Source organism: Felis catus, chromosome D3, assembly GCF_018350175.1.
Source record: "Felis catus isolate Fca126 chromosome D3, F.catus_Fca126_mat1.0, whole genome shotgun sequence".
NCBI lineage: Eukaryota > Metazoa > Chordata > Mammalia > Carnivora > Felidae > Felis > Felis catus.
Window position 1 is genome coordinate 40394897 of NC_058379.1, and position 19670 is coordinate 40414566.

Below are 19670 nucleotides of genomic sequence, written 5' to 3' on the forward strand. Positions count from 1 at the left end.
CTATCACAGGATGTGTAATTTTGTACCATTGTTAGTGGTTATTACCACCATTTATCTTTCCAGTCGTCCACTTGTTCCGTATTGTGTATGTCTAAATATGCTTCGCACGCATTTAAAAATGCTATTCCTTCAAAAGGCAGAAGTTAGTTAAAATGATCTCACTCTGCTGATCCTATTCCAACAATAAAAAGGTTTAGCTTTCTTAACAGTATTTATGCTTTTACATCATCACATATATATAAGATTAGAGAGATGCAGTGGGAAATAAAGTATTTATACAATTTCATTTTGTCTTAAGGATTGGGATTATACAAGATAGCGAATATTTTTATTTAACAAACTCTTGCTTGTATTTTTGTCAGCTGTTGTTCAAAGATGCTCTATAAATATGAACACATCAGATATTACATGGGGCGTTCTACTTCTGATTTATGATGGACTTAAATTTGCCACAACACCTCACACTGAAGATATTCTGTTAGAAGGTTCCAAGCTAGTTCTGATGACCTGAGTAGAGATTTAGCATAGTGGAGTCCAATATTTAGCCAAAGCCAAACAGGAATGTGTTAGGGAGAAAGAACTTTTCCCCTACCCTCTTGTGTTCCTTTCTTGGGGGCCTGCAAATTAAATTTACAAATGACAGATTAGCAAGAGAAAAGACAGATTCTTATTTACGTACATATAAGAAAAACGTGACTGAGGAGTCAGAATTTGAGGCTTATGTACCTTCTTAATAGGGGGATGGGAGAGAGAAGCACTTACAAATAACTTTTAAGAAAGATAAATGGGCCCTTAGGAGACTGGGTGAGGCATGTGATATTTCTATGATACTGTCTGCTTAAATGTGGTGACATTTCTCCTCTCTAGTCAATTTTCTTTGGTTGCAGAAACTACTGGGAAATGGATTTATGACAACTGAGTTTTTTGGGGAGTCCCTGCTTTTAGGCAGGTAAGGGAGTTTGGGGGTTAGGGAGCAGAATAGCCTATTCTCAAATGCTGTCAGCTCAAAATAATTTTATGTCACTTTCTAGCATTCTGGACACCTTCAAAAGGAACTAGGACCAAAGAAGACTGCCCTTGATCCCCCACTGCTAGTGGCCGTTTGGGCTAGCTCAGGCTAGCCCTGAGTGTGGAGCTGTCTACTAGAATAGGACAAGGAAGGACCCTTACAGTAGGTCCCAGCATATGCTCAGAGGTCCAGTGATGTTGATCTGAAAGTGTCCGAGATATACTGAATTCCAGGTTTGCACTGAGGCCAGCCTCAGAGATGAGACCAGCCCTGGAGAAGCCCTACTACCTAGAACATTCCTTTGTATATGGGGGTTTTAATAATGTCTCATAGAATGGACTTGACTAGAAGCCTGGCTTTTTCAACAGTACAGAATCTTTTCATCTCCCCTCATCTACCATAGTGGGAAACTCATATGGTTCTCCTCATCAATAAACACACATTTATCAGGTACCAGACAGTAAAACCATCAATGGCATCCTCATTTTGACCGTTGAGCAAACTAAGACAGAAAAGTTTAGTAACGCTTCCGAGGTCAAAAGATATAGTCGATATTTGTACCTATTCAATTTGACTCCAAACTTCAAGCTCTTAACAGCTCTCCTGTTCTAACCTTCTTCCTTGAAATGTTTTATTTTAACTGAACAAAAGTATAACACACTGCTTTAAGAAGCTTTTATTTAGGGGTGCTTGGGTGGTGCAGTCAGACATCTGACTCTTGATTTTGGCTCAAGTCATTATCTCACAGTCATGGAAACAAGCCCTGCATCGGGCTCCATATTGAGTGTGGACCCTGCCTAATATTCTCTCCTTCTCCCTCTGCCCCTCCCTTCTCACCCATTCTCTCTCTCTCTCTCTCTCTCTCTCTCTCTCTCTCTCTCTCTCTCTGTCTCAAAGAAGAAGAAGCTTTTATTTATAGTATTAATGTGACAATATTATAACCTAAAAAGCAGTCTTGCTAATATCAACCTTCTGACCCATCCTAATGCAATAGATTCTTCAGATCTGGTCATGTCTTCTGCCATGAGATAATATCTAAAGCAGAATAACACTTGTACCTTATATACAGGTGAGTCTGACACCTGACTCAGTTTCAGTTCCTTTATAGTTTGCCTCTCAATACACATAACCTGCCCCAGACCCCAGTGTTTCCTGCTTATTGTCACTCAGCTCGGTGTTGGTGGCTTCAGCCAACATGCCACAGTATCCTCAATAACCTCGGTCAGAAGCTTTACACTTACTCCTAAAAACATCTGCCCCAAAGAAATTTGTAAGTGTAGTGATAACGAATATACTCAAGATGTTTCTAGAATAAAGTTTCATTTGGGGAAGGAATGGAAGTTAAAGTTTGAGTAGTGTTTATAGATTTCTAGATTATTAGAACTAGATATATTCTAGTTCTAGATTATTCTAACTCCCCTCCCCCATAGCCGGACATGGTGCCTGCATAGTTTCGGGCGCTTAACAACACTCAGCATCCCACCCAAGGGTCATGTTCTTCAGCCTTCAGTTTTGTTACCATAGTGACTTTCAGTTGCTATTGATTAGGAACTTTTTGTGAACAGCCTCGATATATGCAACCAACAAGCCACACACTTTTACTGGATGCACTCTATCTGCCAGGCTCCACGCTAGTCATAGTGGGTACAAAGAGAAGTCAAGTATAATTCTTACTTGCAAGTTTCCATCAGAGAGAGTAGCGTGAAGGCAGAGACGCATGACAAGTCAGGTGTGTACCGTATGTCAAAGAGAATTCAGGAAAGGTTTTATAGCACAGGAAATATTTGAGCTGGTTCTGAAAAATGGGTAGGTGCTGAGCAGCCATTCACATGACCATTTGTATACTAAAAAATTGGCAGATGAGTATTTGATCAATTTCTTTTAAGAGCTACTGAAAATCTCGGGAGATGCCACCGAGGGTGGAGAAGGAAAGAGTCTAAATTTCAAATTTCCATCCCATGTCTTTTCAAAGCATCTCTACTTTTGAGGGTGAAAACTGTGTTCTCTGATCCCAGCTAAGACAGGAAGCTGCATCCTTCCATAGCTGGACTGGCATTCTTTGGGCTTCTAATGTAACGGCGTAACAATGACATGCAAACGCCAGGGGGCAATGCAGTTTCACCAAAAAATCCTAGGGATCGGTCCAGGTTTCGTTTCGACTAAGAAATTTACAGCATCCTGCTGCAAAGGTGAAATCCTTAATAAAAAGAATTCTTCTAAGAAAAAAAGTTATAAATCCTCTCTTTAAAAGCTTTCCAAATTGCTATCGTCTTTCAGCATTTGTGCACAGCTGAACGTTTTGCAGTATTATTTGCAAAAGAATTACTTTTCATCTTCTTCTCAGCCTGATCTTTCCAGTCCTCTGGCTAAGAAACAGTTACTCTGACCAACCCCTTGCTAGCCTGAATCACGTTGTTGGGACTCTGTGTTTGGTCCTCTGCCCAACCGTGGGCTCTCCTCCCTCTGTGCCCATTCAGCACATCCAGCTGCCCCTTTGGCTGGCGCTGCGGCTCCCTTTAAGGTAATTCCAGTCCGGGCCTGTGTTTTGTTTCCAGCTCAGCAGCCGCCAGGTGTCTGCCCTCCCTTAACCCCCAAGGATGAGAGATCAAAGGTGTGCCTACATCTGCCTCCTGACCAGCTCTTTAATCTGTTACACGTTCAAAAGGGACAAGTGCAGTATTATGTATGCACTTAGGGAGAGAGGACAAATCAGAGAAATGGAAACAGGCAGTCCCAGAGCGTGTGACCTCGCCAAAGTGATGTGGAACATGTCTGTCTGCGTTGTAGCCCTGCCATGTGGGGAGTGTCTTCTTTTAAAAAGACCAAGAATATTATGGGCAAATAGAGATCCTCCTTTCTCCCACAGGAGCCCTATTAAACCCATTTAACGACCGTACACAAACCCATTCGGAGACTAGCATTAAGAGAAATACAGCAGGGTAAAGGAAAATACTTTTTAAATTATGACATGAAATTCTAAGGACATTTATAGCAACTTGGGCGTATTTCACTTACAGCAAAAAAATGACAGACTGGAGACTTCAAGAAATGGAACCAGAAAATTTTAAGAAAGACTATTTCCAACGGATTTATTTTCCACATCCACAGGACTAAATAAGTGGGGAAACGTATGTTTTAAAACAGCAGAACGCAGAGTCAGTATTAAGAAAACAATTCCGGGAGCGCGGGTTATGGAACGGTACGCAATCTTTCCTACACATGCGCACTCACGCACGCACCCCTTCCTCGGCCCACGGTTTCGGTTGAAGGGGTAGGGTAGGAAAGAGCTCACAGTCTAGTAAGAATTATTTCTAAACTTACACTTAGAAATGATGGAGATAATTTGAACACCCACAGCTTTCTTTAGAGTCTCAGGAAAGCGCCTTGATTTCCACCAAAGATGTAAATGTTAGCAGGCGCTGATTGGTTTTTTTGCTCTCTGCACGCCTCTGCCCACACGTGCCCAGAAGCAACCTTCGGCTTCCTCCTGTTCTCTGCACAGGGGTTCCCAAAGGAACAGCGGACACTTCAGCTGTACTGAGCTGCCTTCGCAGACAACAGCAAGGCAGTAGTGACCTCATACAGAGTCATACCGCCCTTCCCCAGCTACAATGGGTTTCAATCAAATTTGTTCACAGTAGGTGAGAGAGAAGAATAGTGGCACAGTTAACAGAAGGGAGTCCTTATCGGCTGCATCAAGTATTTCATTCATCCGCTTAACAAATATTTACTCAACCCCCATTATGTCCAGACACACTGCTGGACTCTGGGAAGTCAGGGATGATCAAAGACACTTGCCTTGTGCTCACAGAGTTTACAATCTAGAGGTGGAGCCTGGCATTATTAATGGAATTATCTCAGAGATAATTGCTCTGAAAGAAAGACACACTGTTCTTGTGGGAGCATCTACTGTAACAATGGAGCTAATCTAGATGGTTGGGGAGAACTTCTCTGAGAAAATCCTCATAAGCCAAGAGCTGAAAGATCGAGAAGGAGGAGGGGGGACACATGGTAACATTCAGAGCACTGCAAAGGTTGTGTGGCTGGAGAATAGAGACCTCAGGGGCATGATACAAGATGAGGTCAGAGAAGTGAGGCACAGGTACCTGGTTCAGTCGCTACGTAACATATTACCTCAATACATAGCATAGTAGCTTAAAAACAACCGCTTTATTATACCCAAGATCTTATGAGCCAAGAATTTAGATAGGGTTCCACATCCAGCGGGGGGGTGGGCTGGTCTAGGGGGTCGAGGATGGCACTATTCACATGCCTGGCACCTTGATTTCAGTGGCTGGAAATGTGGGCTCAGGTGAGAATGTTGAACGAAACACCTGTAGGGGGCACCTCCAGCATTGTGGCTTCAAGGCTTCTTACATGGCAGCTGAGGGCTCCCAGGGATAGTGTCCAATGATAGGAAGTCTTAAGACCTGGGCCCAGATACAAGCAGAGCATCCCTTCCACCATATTCTATTGGTTGGAGCAGTCACAGAGCCCCGCAGATGAAAGAAAATGACAGAGATGTCACTTCTCAATCAGAACAGTTTCAAATCATTTGTGGCCATCTTTAGTTAGCCACACTTCATCCTCTGGACGACACTAGACTCTTCTGTGAGGGCAAAACATACTCTCTCTAAAGTTCTCTCGAAATCTCATCTCATTATGGCATGAAATTCAAGTGTGAGGTCCAGGTTCTTACAGCCTAAATAAGGTTCAGGTGTTGCTGAGGATCTTTTGATCCAGTTCTCTAGTATCGTTTTTCTCAATATCAAGACTTGAGAACTAAAATAGAAGGGTATCTCCACACACAACCAGCATATACTGATGATGCAGAAGGAGACAAATGGAATGCGCACTCTCGTTCAGGAGTGGAGGAAGGAGGGGGCATGGAGCAATCACTGGTCCATAGCAGTTCTGAAATCCACATCTTGCCGGTTCCCGGATGGGGGAGCCCGGTCCTGTTGCTGGTTCCCGGATGGGGGAGCCCGGTCCTGTTCCCTAGGGAGACTCTCTGTCCTGTTTCCTCCTTCCAGACTCTTGGCTTATCTACCTTCTGACTTATCTACCCTATTTCCATAAGGCCTTAGCCAACTCAGGCTGCAGTAACAAAATACCACAGACTGGGTGGCACAAACAACAGATGTTATTTCTGCAGGCTCAGAAGTCTGAGATCGGGTGCCAGTATTGTCAGATTCGGTGAGAACTTTCTTCCTATCCCGAAGATGGCATCCCAAAGGCCGCATCTCCCAATACCATCACACTGGGGATTAGTTAGGACTTCAACATAGGACACTGGGGCAGGGGGCAGGGGTAGGAGACAAGATTCAGTCTCTAGCACATAAGATGTCATTTGCAACTGATTGATTTTCTCAGCCTATTCCCTGCCTGTAGAAGTTTGGGGGCTTTAACGATTCTCACTTTAAACTACCTCTGCCCATTTTTGTCCGAGCTGATAATGCATCCATTAATACATTTCTCTTGAAATCTTTGTGGGCTTCCTATGAATCTTATTAGACTTATTAGACCTATTAGATAAAACACATCCACAATTTTTCTCAAGACAGACCTTTGTCTGGCCTGGGCGCGAGGTCAGGGTGTCATGGGACCACACTCAGGGTTTTTAGAAGCCCTTTTGTCTTGTTATGAGATTTTGAGACATACTTATATTGTTCTAAAGTCATTTAAAAAAGGATCTTACAGCTACATCCCTGCGATTATCCTCATCCTCAGTCAATTTCTTACTTTGGGAGACTTTTGCCTTTGAAAAGGCTAGCAGTGTGAAACCCTGTTATCTTTTCTTAAAAACCAACAAGTACGAGCTCTGTATTTACTCTAAATTTTGCTTGAAAACTGAACAGTCCTTTTTTTATTAACACATCTTTATCTGTACTTTATCATATGCAACTGTTTAAAAAATCTAACTGGCACTCTACACATTCTTCCTAGAAATCTTACTAAAACTCTACACATTCATTAGGTATATTTTCTATTTTTCATATTACTACAGGTCATAATGCCACCAAACTTTCTGCCACTGCATCAGATGACTTGACTTTCCTTCTAGAGACCAGGGACAGCCTTTTGTCTCTCCTCCCAGCCTCCACCAACAGTTTCCCCAGGGCTGTCCAGCTCCTTCCCTCAGCTTATGTCATTTGCCAGAATGTGCACCTGTGGCCTCTCTCTCATTGCAGTCTCAGGACTTGTCACCTGGTGTCTCAGGGTTCTCAGAGGGAGTGACCAAGAGACAGGGAGAGGCTGCCAGGTTCATAAAGCCTGGACACAGACATTGAGAGAGCATCATTTCTGCTTTGTTCTAAAGGTCAAAGCAATCATGGGGTTTTCCTGGATTCGAGAAGAAACGGATTCATCTTTCGGCGGGAGGTGAATAGAAGAGTTTGTGGGCATTTTTATTCTGCCATGGATGGCGTCATGAAGGGCCGTGCAAGTCCTGTTAAGGCTTGTGGTTGTGGTCTTTATCTTAAGAAAAGCCGGGGCACCTGGGTGGCCCCGTGGGTCAAGCGTCTCATTGTGTCTCAAGTCATGATCTCACGATTTGTGAGATTTAACCCCGCATCGGGCTCTGCAGTAACAGTGCGGAGCCTGCTTGGGATTCTCTCTCTCTCCCTCTCTCTCTGCCCCTCCCCAATTTGTGCTTTCTCTCTCTCTCTCTCAAAATGAATAAATAAACTTTAAAAAAAAAATGAAAAGCCATTTATGAATTTTAAAGGGCTAGGAATATGATGTCATTGGACTTGCCTTTTTTTTTCTTTTTTTTTTTTAATTTTTTTTTAACGTTTATTTATTTTTGAGACAGAGAGAGACAGAGCATGAACGGGGGAGGGGCAGAGAGAGAGGGAGACACAGAATCGGAAGCAGGCTCCAGGCTCTGAGCCATCAGCCCAGAGCCTGACGCGGGGCTCAAACTCCTGGACCGCGAGATCGTGACCTGGCTGAAGTCGGACGCTTAACAGACTGAGCCACCCAGGCGCCCCAAGGACTTGCCTTTTAAAAAGACTGCTCCTGCTGCAGTATGAGAATGCATTGGAAGGAGGACATTAAAAACTGAATGGTCCTTTCTTAGTTCTTCTTTCTCTATCCATATCATATCATACAGGTTCGTGTGAGCACTCCTGTATGACTGGGCCTAACGTGAGGACAGTACAGATAAGAGAACTGCAGATTCCTGAGATATTTAGATATAAAATCAATTAGCTGATATTTCTTGAAGTCCATTTATAGCATAACCCCGTCTCCAACTAGTTGATAAAATTATTTCTTGGGGATCTGTTTTAACAGTATAATCTTGAAACCTAAATATCACTGTAATTTTTGTATATTCACTCTACACATCAATGTTCCCTACCCTCCATGAAGACCAGCCTCTGAGTAGAAATAGAGTGGTCAATATAACGAAATCTCAGGATTCTGCTCGACAATATCCACGATTAAGACAAAATGTTTAAATTACATTTGCAAAGATCGATAAAATTCTTTAAAAAAAAAAAAAAAAGAAAAACATTCGGGCGCCTCAGTGGCTCAGTCGGTTAAGCGTCCGACTTCGGCCCAGGTCATGATCTTGCGGTTTGTGACCAAGAGTCAGATGCTTACCCCACCGAGCCACCCAGGTGCCCCTAAAATTCTCTTTTTAGGATGTCTGGAAACACCTGGGAATGATCACTTACTCATTAGGTAAATATTCATCGAGTATTTGCTCTATGCCAGGCACTATTCTAGTCAAGAGAGTTACTGGAACAAGCAAGACAAAGCAGGTCCCTGCTCTCTCATTCTGTTTACATCTTTATGAGGAAGACAGATACAAACAAGGAACCGAGTGATGAATCAATGACATGATTCCAAGCAGTTACGGATTTATAACTACTATCTATGAATTTATAACTACTATAAAAATAAATAAATAGAAGAGAGAGATGGTCTACAGAGTTATTACTGGGTCTGCTCTAAATGCAGTAAGCAAGGAAGGGTTGTCTGAGGAAGTGACGTGTGAAGTAATATCTGAGTGACGAGAAAGCACTGGGTGTAGGAAGATCTAGCAGGTGAGGGGCAAGCACTTGAACCAGAGGGAGCATTAGGAGCACTAGCAGGGGCAGAAAGGAATTAGCAATGCAGGGCACAGGAAGAAGACAAACGTGGCTAAAGCATCTCAAATCAGGGAGAAAGTCAGGTGAGATTAAGTAGAAGAAGTAACAAAATAAGCAGGAATATATGGCATAAGGCCTTGTCAGCTGGGGGTAAGAACTGTATTACTATTTCAACAACAATGAGATGTCACTGGAAGATTCTAGTGAGTCCTAGTCATTCATACTTGAGCATGGATTATGCTAACTTGACTCTCTTAAGAAATATTATAGATCGTCTGAAATTAATAATTTGGTGAGAGTGGTAGGAAAGAGGGTGGAATAGCTTTGGAGTTGGAGAATGGCGGCAGGAAACACACCCGGTTGGTGATTTGCCCCAACATGCAGGAAGGCAATAGACCAGGTCTGCACAAATCACCCACGAGATTAGGAATTTTGCAATACTAGTGATATCGAGTGGAGGGAAGAACAGTTAGCTTTCTTTTCCTTTTTGTCTCTTTTTTTAAATTTTATTTTCAAACATTTCTGCAGATGATGCAACATTAAAGGGGAGGGGGGTGGGGAGAAGTAAGATCCATTGTGTGTATATATGCATATATGTATGTGTTACGGCTTACCCTAAATTCCAGGCAATGTCAATGTCAGCCAATCACCAGATAATGTCTATCGTGTGTCCTGGGAGTCAACAGTGCTACATGTAGCTTCTCAGCATCAACATCAATCGTTTTTTAAATATTCAAAATGTTTTTAATATAGTAGTTTAAAATAAAATATAGTTTCCCTTTATCCTACAATTCTTGTATAGTATTAATATTAGCTGTCTAATTAGACTTAGCTAATTCTGTATTTTCACTGCAACATCGTTACTTTGCAACATCTTTACAAAGGCCTATCCTACTATAGGAAAAAGCCTGATTTGGAGGTTAAAAAAAAAAAAACATAAGAGAAGTGTATATGGAGTTGATGAATCACTAATGTTTTTATTAAAATAATGTTCATAATTAGAGCTTTAAAATCAGACTGTTATTAGTTTTTTAGCTTATCTTTTTCCCCTTATTCAATAAATGTACTACTGGGCTCTGGTCCAACAACAACCACAAATCCCATAAGAATCTGTTTAGATTTTCTTGCTTTACCTGCGTAAAGCTGATCAGAGCACCCTGATTAGAGCACACCGTTGTCTTTTTGTTTAAATGGCGGGTGCTGACACCATGGTTATACACAAAAATAAATATGGCTGAAAAACAATCAATATCATGACCTGGTTTCCTATATAAGAATTCGACGGTTTAAAAAAAGACAGGATCGTTGTTTAATAAGCCAGTGACTCATACCTCTTGGCATAAATGGCCTGGGCATGTCCATTTAGGTTATGTTCGTAGATGATTGTCAGCGACTGTTATTTCCAAGGTGATCTATGTATAGCATATTTTTACGTGTGACGGTTTTAAGAGGCTTTGAAGTTACTGGAAAAATAATAGCAAATGCTAAGCTTACTTACGTTTGTCTCATTCAGTTAAATTATAACCCCTTTTGTGAATAGCTCGGAAAGCATTCTGAAGATCAGGATTTTTCTTCTCCGGGCCTGAGTGGAAAGAAACATCAGTCATGACAACGTTATGCTAGACCTGATTCATACCAGCTTGCAGGAGCGAATTATTATAATTTGGGGCATGATGCGAGCCCATGATTAAGCACGGCCATTATTATAAATTAAGTGATATAAGCTTATAATTAAATAAATGATATTAAAAACAAAGGTAATAAATACTTAAAACTCTTACCTTCCTCATCATTTGACTACGGTCTACTATGCACACTATACAACTACAGCGCTCGCATGGTAAAAATACTACATAATAGTATTGCTACTTGCCCACCCCTTTTCACCTCCACATTTGCTGACATCAGGCTTGTAGCTTGAAATAGGCCAGGGTGGAAGTAATTACGTGGTGTTGAAGTTGAAAGAGTTTTAATGAAAATAACGTCTATGAAGGTGTGAAAAATAGTTCAAGAGTAGACCACACAGGAGGTGTAATGATAATACATTTATTAGGGAAAGAGGGGGTTGGGATGACATTCGATGCATGATTGCAATTGCAATGATTTGCAACTGTGCAAATCACAGTTGACTTGCTGGCTATGAATACGAGAGTTTGACCAAAATCAACAAAAGCATTCCGCGAAAATCAAGTGGCTATAAGGAATGTGCAGTAAAGAGCACCGTGGATTTTATTATTATTTGTAGGTTATGTATCACACATCATGTCTATCAGTAAAAACCATAATAAACATACATACATTTATATGCATACTTTTCGCCCTGGAGAGTCCCTCGTTAAACACTGACCGGAGAGCAAGTTTGTCTCTTTGTTAACCTAATCTGTTAAAATCAGTGCGTGTTCACACTCATCCCGATTTGGCTTACCGACTTTGCAAGGGTTTTGTTTCCATTTTTAATTTGAAACTCCTCTGGTTGGAAAGAGAACCAGAATGCCAACCACATGAAACTGTAAATAGACATTTTTGCTCAGCCTCAAGTATCATGGCCATCACATAGGGTTTGGGGAATATTATTTATTTGTAACTATAACCCACCAAAAAACAACGATCGTTTGATCAAATCATTGCACCCAGTCTAGTTGATCTCAGTTGAGTATTTTCATCCTTAAACACATCAAAAAGGCACATGAGTGTCCAGTCAGGAGTAAGGTCTCCTTGGTTCATGAGCAATCTGACACACTCAGAGGGCCGGTTCACTGACCTGCAGGGAGCTGGAACACTGACCACATCTGAACAGTAAATGGCCTTTGGCCCAACCACCTCAGAGAAGGAAGTTGCCAGATCACACCATGGCTTTTAATCACCTTCTGTATATCTCAACAGATACCCTGTCCCAACATGTATCAAATGATCTCTATACATAGCACTAAATAGAAAGTACTAGACACCGGTGTCCTGCTGGGTGAAGTTTTATCGATTCATTATCCAGCACGACTTCCATACAGAAATAGTCATTCACACAGACTTGGCCTTTGTTTTGGCCAAAAACACGTCAGATCCCTTCTTTAGTGAAAAACTCCCCCAAACGGTTTTAGCGGAGGAAGTGAAGACGCCATCAGGTCTAATCGAGGACTGAAAACGACCTTGTTTTCCAAGTTGTTACTTGTTCAGTTAAACTCTCAACATGCCGGCAAAAACTCTAGGTCTGAAGCATGTGTGTGTGTTGAGGAGACTAGGAGATCTGGGTCCATTATATAACTGCCACTTTTTGTTTTTATTCAAGGTGTCATAAAACTGAGTTCTGCAGTTGAAGGTACGTTTTTACAACCACAAAATCGATACTGTTTTGCTTTAAGGTTGCCTAGCGTGGCTTTGTAGCTAGAAAGCGTCTGTGGCAGTGGTGTTTGGTGCCATGTTCTAATTGCCAGCTATCACCATTCCATCTGTGTTCTCCTCGTTCTGGTCATTTGATGCCATGAGTCTCCCAGGCCTCTGGCCCCGGAGGGCGGTCTTCTGGAGATCGAACATGTCTGCTTCTACTTCTGATGTGATTGCCTCCGATCCAGGGCTCCCTACAGATCCCCTTGCCCCCCAGCAGCCTTAGTTGAGGCTGAACGTGGAGACTTGCCAGGAAGCTTGCCCGCCATTCTCTCCGCAGGGCCTTCTCTAGAGTGTTTTGGTCCTTTATCCACGTGTACCATGGTCCCAGCATGTTTGCCCAAGAAGGATGGGGGCATGGAGTCGTGAAATCTCCCTGACGAGAACACTACGTGGTTAAGGCATTTACTGGTCTCAGACGCAGGGTCCTCCTGGGCAGTGTGATCCACCAGCCCGGAAGCACTGCCAGGACCCACTTCGTTCGGTGTCATTCGTGCCATCCATATCCGGCAAGTGGCAGTCCCCTTCACACGTGCATCTAGGAAGCTAAGAAGAAAAGAAGGGATTTGAGGAAAGACACAGATTGGTGTGGGAGAGGACAGCAGTGTTTTGCTAACCTCCAAGAATGCTAAAAATACCCTATCTGCTGAAATGATTAGTTATTTCTATAAAATTGATCTCCGTACCCTCAAAGAAGCGTGCTGTCCGAAAGTGGCGAATGTGTAATTTGCTCTTCTTGTGAGTTTCTGTGTTTGTTTTGGGTGTGTGTGTGTGTGTGTGTGTGTGTGTGTTCTCATTTATCGGGAGTCTGTCAGCCATGCTTCGAAAGCTCCTTCATCCCCACTTAATCAGGGGAGGCTTCTCGGAAGAGGTGGTGGGCTTTCAGGTGAGTCTTCACATTTAAAGGGAAATGTGGCTTGCTGATCGGGCATTGCATGGAGGTGGGAAGTGGAAGAATGCAAGGGGGAAGGATCGGTGAGACCATCGGCGTGATTCCAGCAAAGGGATTAGATAGATGGGCTGGCGTTTGAAGACTGAGAGATGAGGGAGGGGCTCCAGAATGAACCCACAGGACTGGCAAACCCAAAGTGGGGAACTCGGTACCTCATGAAGATGCAGTATCATCACATTTTACAGCACAGAGTTGAAAGGGCAGTATTTCTGATATTCATGGTGGAAAGCAGGCCACGGCTCTTCCAAAGCGAACCAAAGCCCAGGGGAAAGCAGTCACTGGTGCTTCCAGGTGGAGAAGGAGAAGCAAGACGATGTCACCTTCAGGGCCAGGGAGGGCACAGTTCACATTTCCGGCCTCTACGAGGCCAAGCAGGAGTCAGGTTTCTCCGGTGCGCTAACACGGAGTTTTATTGAGAGACGGTCCAACCCTCTCCCTGCCTAACAAAACACAGGAGACGCGGCAACAAAATCAAGCAGGACCCTGGGAACGGCCTTGCCTCGGAAACTCTCTGCGGCTAGTGAGCACCGAGTTTCAGTGAATTATCTGTAGAATTCCAGATAACAGCTGGCCCACCCTGGGCCGTTTTGATGTTTTATCAAGGAATGGCTTTGAAGTCAGAGCTTTGCGTGGCCTGCTTGACTTCAGCACAGTGGGCCACCCGCAACAAAAGGATGGAAAAACAAAATACATGCTTTAAGAAGCGAGGAAATGACAAGAACGTGAGATAACTTAAAACCTCTTGTTCTGCCGGAACTGTTGTTGTGTTCATCATTTTGTTAGTAACTATTGTCACTACCGGGTAGCATGGCCTCTCTGAACGCCCCAAACAGGTTCACGGTCTCCAGGGCATGACGAGAGAGAAAGGAAAACTAAGGGCGAGAAGCAGCATGACTGCTTGGGACTTTTTCGGCATCCTTACCACTCAGCCTCCTCTGAGCCCCTGGGGCTCCCGGGAAGTCCGCTGGGGCAGCTGTGGGTGTCAGAGGTCAAGCCCACCGTGACCCGCTGCTTGAGCAACTATCTCTGGGGCAGCTTCTTGGCTGAGGGCTGTGGAAGCTTGAAGGCTTGGGAGCATGCTCTGTTGTAACCGTGTTAGAACATGTGTGCACAGGGGGCTGTCTGGAGGCCAGTGTGTGTGTGTGTGTGTGTGTGTGTGTGTGTGTGCGTGTGCGCGCGCTCAATGCATGCATTCTTGCTGCATCTGGAATGTGAGATTTTTGACCAGCATGCTCAGTGGAATGTGTGTGAAACACTCTCTCCGGATTCGAAATCAAACCTCAGCTGGTAGTCCTTACGAATGCTTAGCTGATTACTGTACTCGCTCTTTTCCATCTGTGGTATGAACTCAAGGTCGCTTCATATAGTGAATCATGTCAAGGAGTATGTAAATCAGCGGAGGGGATCCGCTGCCAGAAATGAAACCTACCTTTTCTTTCAAAATGACTCTGCTTTGGATTATCGTAGAACTCTAACAATAGCATTAATATTTTAGGTAGGTTGTCTTTTCTTTTCTCTTCTTTTCAAGGAAAAACAATTCTCAAAGTGGTCAGAGAAAATCGACAAAGATTCCCCGTGCTACTTCCCACCACGTATTTTTGTCATGCAGTGTTTTTCTTTCCCTTTCTCTGGAACAGAGGTGCCCCCTTCAGCATTTTGCAGCCTCACCTATTTGAACAGGAAAAAACTTTGAAATAGTTGCAAAGTTTTATCGATAACACTGATGAACTCCAGACTCTCATTTTAGACTGATAATCCCAAACTGGGAGAAAATCCGGGTAAGAGAGAAACATCCAGAAGCAAAGTGGGAGAAAGGGGAGATGGGCGGTGGTTGGGTGCCTGGTAAAGGGGGAAAAACTCTTTTGTCCGGTGGGAGCAAAACCGTTCTTCCCAAGAATTCCATGATAGAATCTCCTAAATATTCCTCTTTAAAGGGATGCTCCCTCTGCAAATTGAGGCAGGGCGAAGGGAGGGAGCAGGGCACATGTTTCCATAAGTGGGGCCAGCACACCAGTCTCATCAAGGAGAAAGGAGAACGCGGGTCACGAAGAGCTGAGTCATGCCTGAGTTAGACCTGCCCTGACTTCTACAAGCAGCAATTTCTTGCAGGGAGGAGGGGTCCAGCCCCAGCCTGAAGCTCCTCATCCAACAGGGGCGGTGTGTTCAGACACGCGGGGAGCATTCAGGCGGGAGGCATCCAGCCTGGAGGGACTGGATGAGACTGCAGAGGCTGATGACAGGCCTTTGTGACTGATAACCAGGCTGTGTTGCGTGATGAGAACTTGCCTCAAAAGCGATTTGTTTATACCGTATGGGTAGGTGAGAATCCAAAATACCAAAACGCCACCAACTGCTTTTGAAAGCCCATACGAGGGAATGAAGTTTGGCTTTTTTGGAAAATTCCCATGTCTTTAAAAATGGGACCAGATGAGCCTCTGTGCAAAAATCTACCAGACGAGATGATTATCGAGGCCCTCGCCCGCAGTCGCGTCCTGTGTGGGCATGCTGTGGGGCCTCAGTTAGCTTTAGAGGTGAAACTTGTGTTCACAGTAAAACCTCACAGTCTCCACGAACAGCTTCCATTTCATAAACAAAAGTCCCCCTGGGCATGCAGAGCTTCTGTTCTCCTTTTTTCCTCTTGTCACTTCATTTTATTTAGATATGTTTTAAGGATCTTAACTTCTCCATGGTAATGGCCCATGGGCCACAATCCCCTTCAGAGCAGGGGCTTAGGACTTTTCTCATGTTCAAGGTGGTGCTCTCGACGGCCTCGTAGCCTCTGACCCAGAAAATGGAATGACTCCTCAGGCATAGGGAAAAAATAAGCAAAAGCTTTATTCAATCTTTGTTCCCAGTTTTCACATTCATAATCCCTGCAGCTTAATGTCTATATCATAAATCTATAAAAACAAGAGTTGTTCTTCTGATACGAAGCTATGATCCGACTTTACTTACATAAAGTCCTGAAATACTCGATTACTGTGCTTAAGAAAGACTATTTTCCATAATATGACATGCAGTGTGTCTGTCGTAGTCTGTTGGGCTGCTGCAACCAATTATGGTAGATTGGGCGGCTTACACAACAGAGATCTGTTCCTCACCATCGAGGAGGCTGCAAGTCCAAGATCAAGTCACCGGCAGTTTCAGTGTGGGGCGCAACCCCTCTTCTGGATTGCGACTGCTGGCTTCTCACTGTGTCCTCACAAGGTAGAGGGTGCAAGGGAGCTCTCCCCTACTCATGAAGCTTCTGCCTTCATGTCTCATTCACTTCCCCAAAGCCCCACCTCCTTTTTTTTTCCTTAAAAAAAATTTTTTTTAATGTTTTGCGAGAGAGAGCAAGCCAGTGCATGAGCGGGGCGGTGGGTGGGGGTGGACAGAGAAAGGGGGAGACACAGAAAATTGAAACAGGCTCCAAGCTGCCAGCACAGAGCCCAACGCAGGGCCCAAACCCACAGATGGTGAGATCATGACCTGAGCCGAAGTCGAACACTTAACCGCCCTGAGCCACCCAGGTGCCCCCCAAAAGCCCCACCTCCTAATACCATTACCTTGGGGGTTAAGATTTCAGCATGTGAATGGGGGTAGGGGGAGACACAAATATTCACTCCATAGCAACCCCAAGTGAATTTAACACTTAAAGAAATATTGCAGTGACTCAGTTGGTTAAGTGTCTGACTTCAGCTCAGGTCATGATCTTACAGTTCTTCATGAGTCGGAGCCCAGCACCCTCTGTCCCCCTCTCTCTCTGCACCTCCCTCTCAAAGTAAATTTTTTAAAAATTAAAGAAAAAAAGAGAGAGAGTTATTTCTGCAAAGAAACCCAGTCCTCTCTCTTACAAGGATAACCTGGAAACTGGATCACCCTACTGAGCAAATAAATGTTCTCTTCTCAAATGTATTCTGCAGAGACTTACCAAACTTTGGGCAAATTTTTACTATTCCGTAGCAATGTCTCCGGGCGGGATGAGCATTAAGTTGAGAATTTACCAAATAGCCTCCAAAAACTAGGCTCCTCCTGAAATGGCAAAGCTGACCCAGGGTGACCCAGAAACTGGAAGATGAGTCAAGGTGTGCCTAATTTCCAGTCCTTCTCGGAGTTACCCTTACTTCAGGTAGAGTTAACGTCGAATAACCACTGGCAGAGTTTCAGAGCTCTCTCACATTTATCTTTTTTTTTTTTTTAAGTGTTTCTTTTTCCTCTTCTTCCCTTCCCCCTCCTTCCTCCTCTACTCCAACTGCATTTCTATTTCTGCTCTGTAATAGAAAGTGAATGGGGGACAGGAGAGCCTTCAGGCAATAGAAAGCTAACCACTCACTGGACGGGTTTGCCTTGTTGCCCCATAAAATGGAGATCTCTATTTCTCAGGGCAAGGATAAAGACTAAACAATATGATATATGTAAAGGACTTAACACCACGTATGGAATACAGTAGGTACTCAATAAGCTTTTGTTCTCTTCCTTACTCTTCCTCTTTCTCTACAGCCTTCCTCAGGCTTCCTGCAGTGCCCGTCCCCGCCCTCCCCTTCTTCCCAGTGTCGCTAGCAAACAAGTCATTACTTCCACTAGGATTATACTGTAACACGCTGTTGAAAGTTTGATTTGGGGCAAAGCCATAGACAGACAATCAGCATAAACCCTTGCTTTCCCTGAGAGAACTCAGAGAGAAGCTCCTCACATAGGAATAGGGTTCCCGGATGACCTCACCAGCAGCTGTGACATCTCTGTGGAGGCGGGAGCAGATGCCTGAGTGAACAGTGCCAGGAGCCAATCCCAATTGGGGATGTTCGGGTCAGATGGAACTATCCCCTTACCAGTTCTTCTAGTCTTGGGGGTTGGGAAGACAGGGAAGGTTTTCAGGCTAGTTCGACAAAGTGTTAAAGACTGAGTTCGTCAATATTAATAATATTTTCTTACGAAGTAGTTTATAAATTCACAGTGTTCCCGAGTGTGCTGTTCGTCAACACTGATCAAGAACATAGTTTTCAAATAAGGAGACCTAAAGGGATTACAGCCACAGCTATCCAGAGAGCAACCTTCTATAAATCTTTGACTTTCTGTAGCCAAAAACTAATAAAGTCTCTGCTGAACAAGCAGCCTTGAAAACCTACAACAAATTAACATCACCCAGAAGACGGCTTGCATCCAAAGCACCATGCCCTACCCTTCACCACCCTCCCCAGGGTAGGAAACAGAAATTTATCCAATCAAAGACAAGCTGTAAAGGAAAATCTACCGATTTTAGACACCGATTTCCTCTCTTTCTCTTCTTTTTGTTTTTGAAGAGTGTAAGTTTCAAGGTCTATGTGTTTGTTTTTATTCTTTTTAGCAATCTACTGAAAGTTTTCAGTGTAAACAAAGCGCCTCCTTTAAAAGAATAACTAACCCTATTAAGCTTTGTAAGAAGGCAGCTTTTAAGGATGGCGGTCTAATTAGCAGTCTTTAAAGCCAATTCAGTAGTGACCTCAGAGCCAAGTCTACTAGTTCAATCCCAAATTTAGAAAACAGCTTTTACATTTGAAACCTGAAATTGCAGTATGAACTTACTGTTAATTTGAGAACATACCATAATTTAGACAACTGCTAAAATCAGTCGATGCTTTGGATTAGAGCTTGACCTCAGAAATCACACCCTCTTGATTTATCCACCACGCCCATTAAAATTAACTGTAAACTCAACTTGACGTTGATCCCATGTACATTTGGTATTTATCTAAGATGTTTACATATCTTAAACGCAGCCACAGCTGCATATACAACAGTTCCGTTGAAGTCACAAAGGCTTTAAGTTGAAAGAACATACATATGACTTTTGTTTGGTTTCACTGACAAAAAAAGCCAAAGCCTTTTTACAATAATATGTCAACGAAATGCAAAAGCAAGTGCCAGTCCCAACACTTTAGGGATCTGAAATGTTCTGGAGAGATGTACGGATATTCAGGTATTTCCCAGTTTTGTTTTGTTCTTAGAAATTCAAATTCTTGGGGCACATGAGTGGCTCAGTTGGTCAAGCTTCTGCCTTCCGCTCAGGTCATGATCTCACAGTTCATGAGTTTGAGCCCTGCCCTGGGCTCTGTGCTGGCATCTCAGAGCCCGGAGCCTGCTTCGGATTCTGTGTCTCCCTCTCTCTCTGTCCCTCCCTCACTTGTGTTCTCTCTCTCTCTCTCTCTCAAAAATAAACATTAAAAAAAAAGATTCAAATTCTTTTCGAATTTATTAATTTTGAGAGAGATAG

General features: G+C 43.5%; 1 protein-coding gene and 2 long non-coding RNA genes across 16 annotated transcripts in view; 1 reads left to right on the forward strand and 2 right to left on the reverse strand.

The window, feature by feature from the left end:
• The window catches only part of DLGAP1 (DLG associated protein 1), a 1131601-nt gene that overhangs the window by 999409 nt on the left and 112522 nt on the right, over nucleotides 1–19670 (forward strand). For 8 of the 13 annotated variants that reach the window (XM_045042034.1, XM_045042033.1, XM_023241780.2 and 5 more), the window contains one exon: nucleotides 12392–12421. The exons of the other annotated variants lie outside the window; for them this stretch is intronic. In XM_045042034.1, the coding sequence (XP_044897969.1) occupies nucleotides 12392–12421 (30 nt within the window). The remainder of the gene's footprint in view (nucleotides 1–12391; nucleotides 12422–19670) is intronic. 13 annotated transcript variants of the gene reach the window in all.
• Nucleotides 1–19670, reverse strand: part of LOC123381346 — a 73727-nt gene that overhangs the window by 36057 nt on the left and 18000 nt on the right. For both annotated transcript variants that reach the window (XR_006588242.1, XR_006588241.1), the window contains exon 3: nucleotides 10607–10690. This is a non-coding gene — a long non-coding RNA (uncharacterized LOC123381346). The remainder of the gene's footprint in view (nucleotides 1–10606; nucleotides 10691–19670) is intronic.
• On the reverse strand, nucleotides 11135–16829 carry LOC123381347. The gene is made up of 2 exons (XR_006588243.1): nucleotides 13173–16829; nucleotides 11135–13032 (listed from the first exon to the last, which is right to left on the reverse strand). It is a non-coding gene; the product is annotated as an uncharacterized LOC123381347 (long non-coding RNA).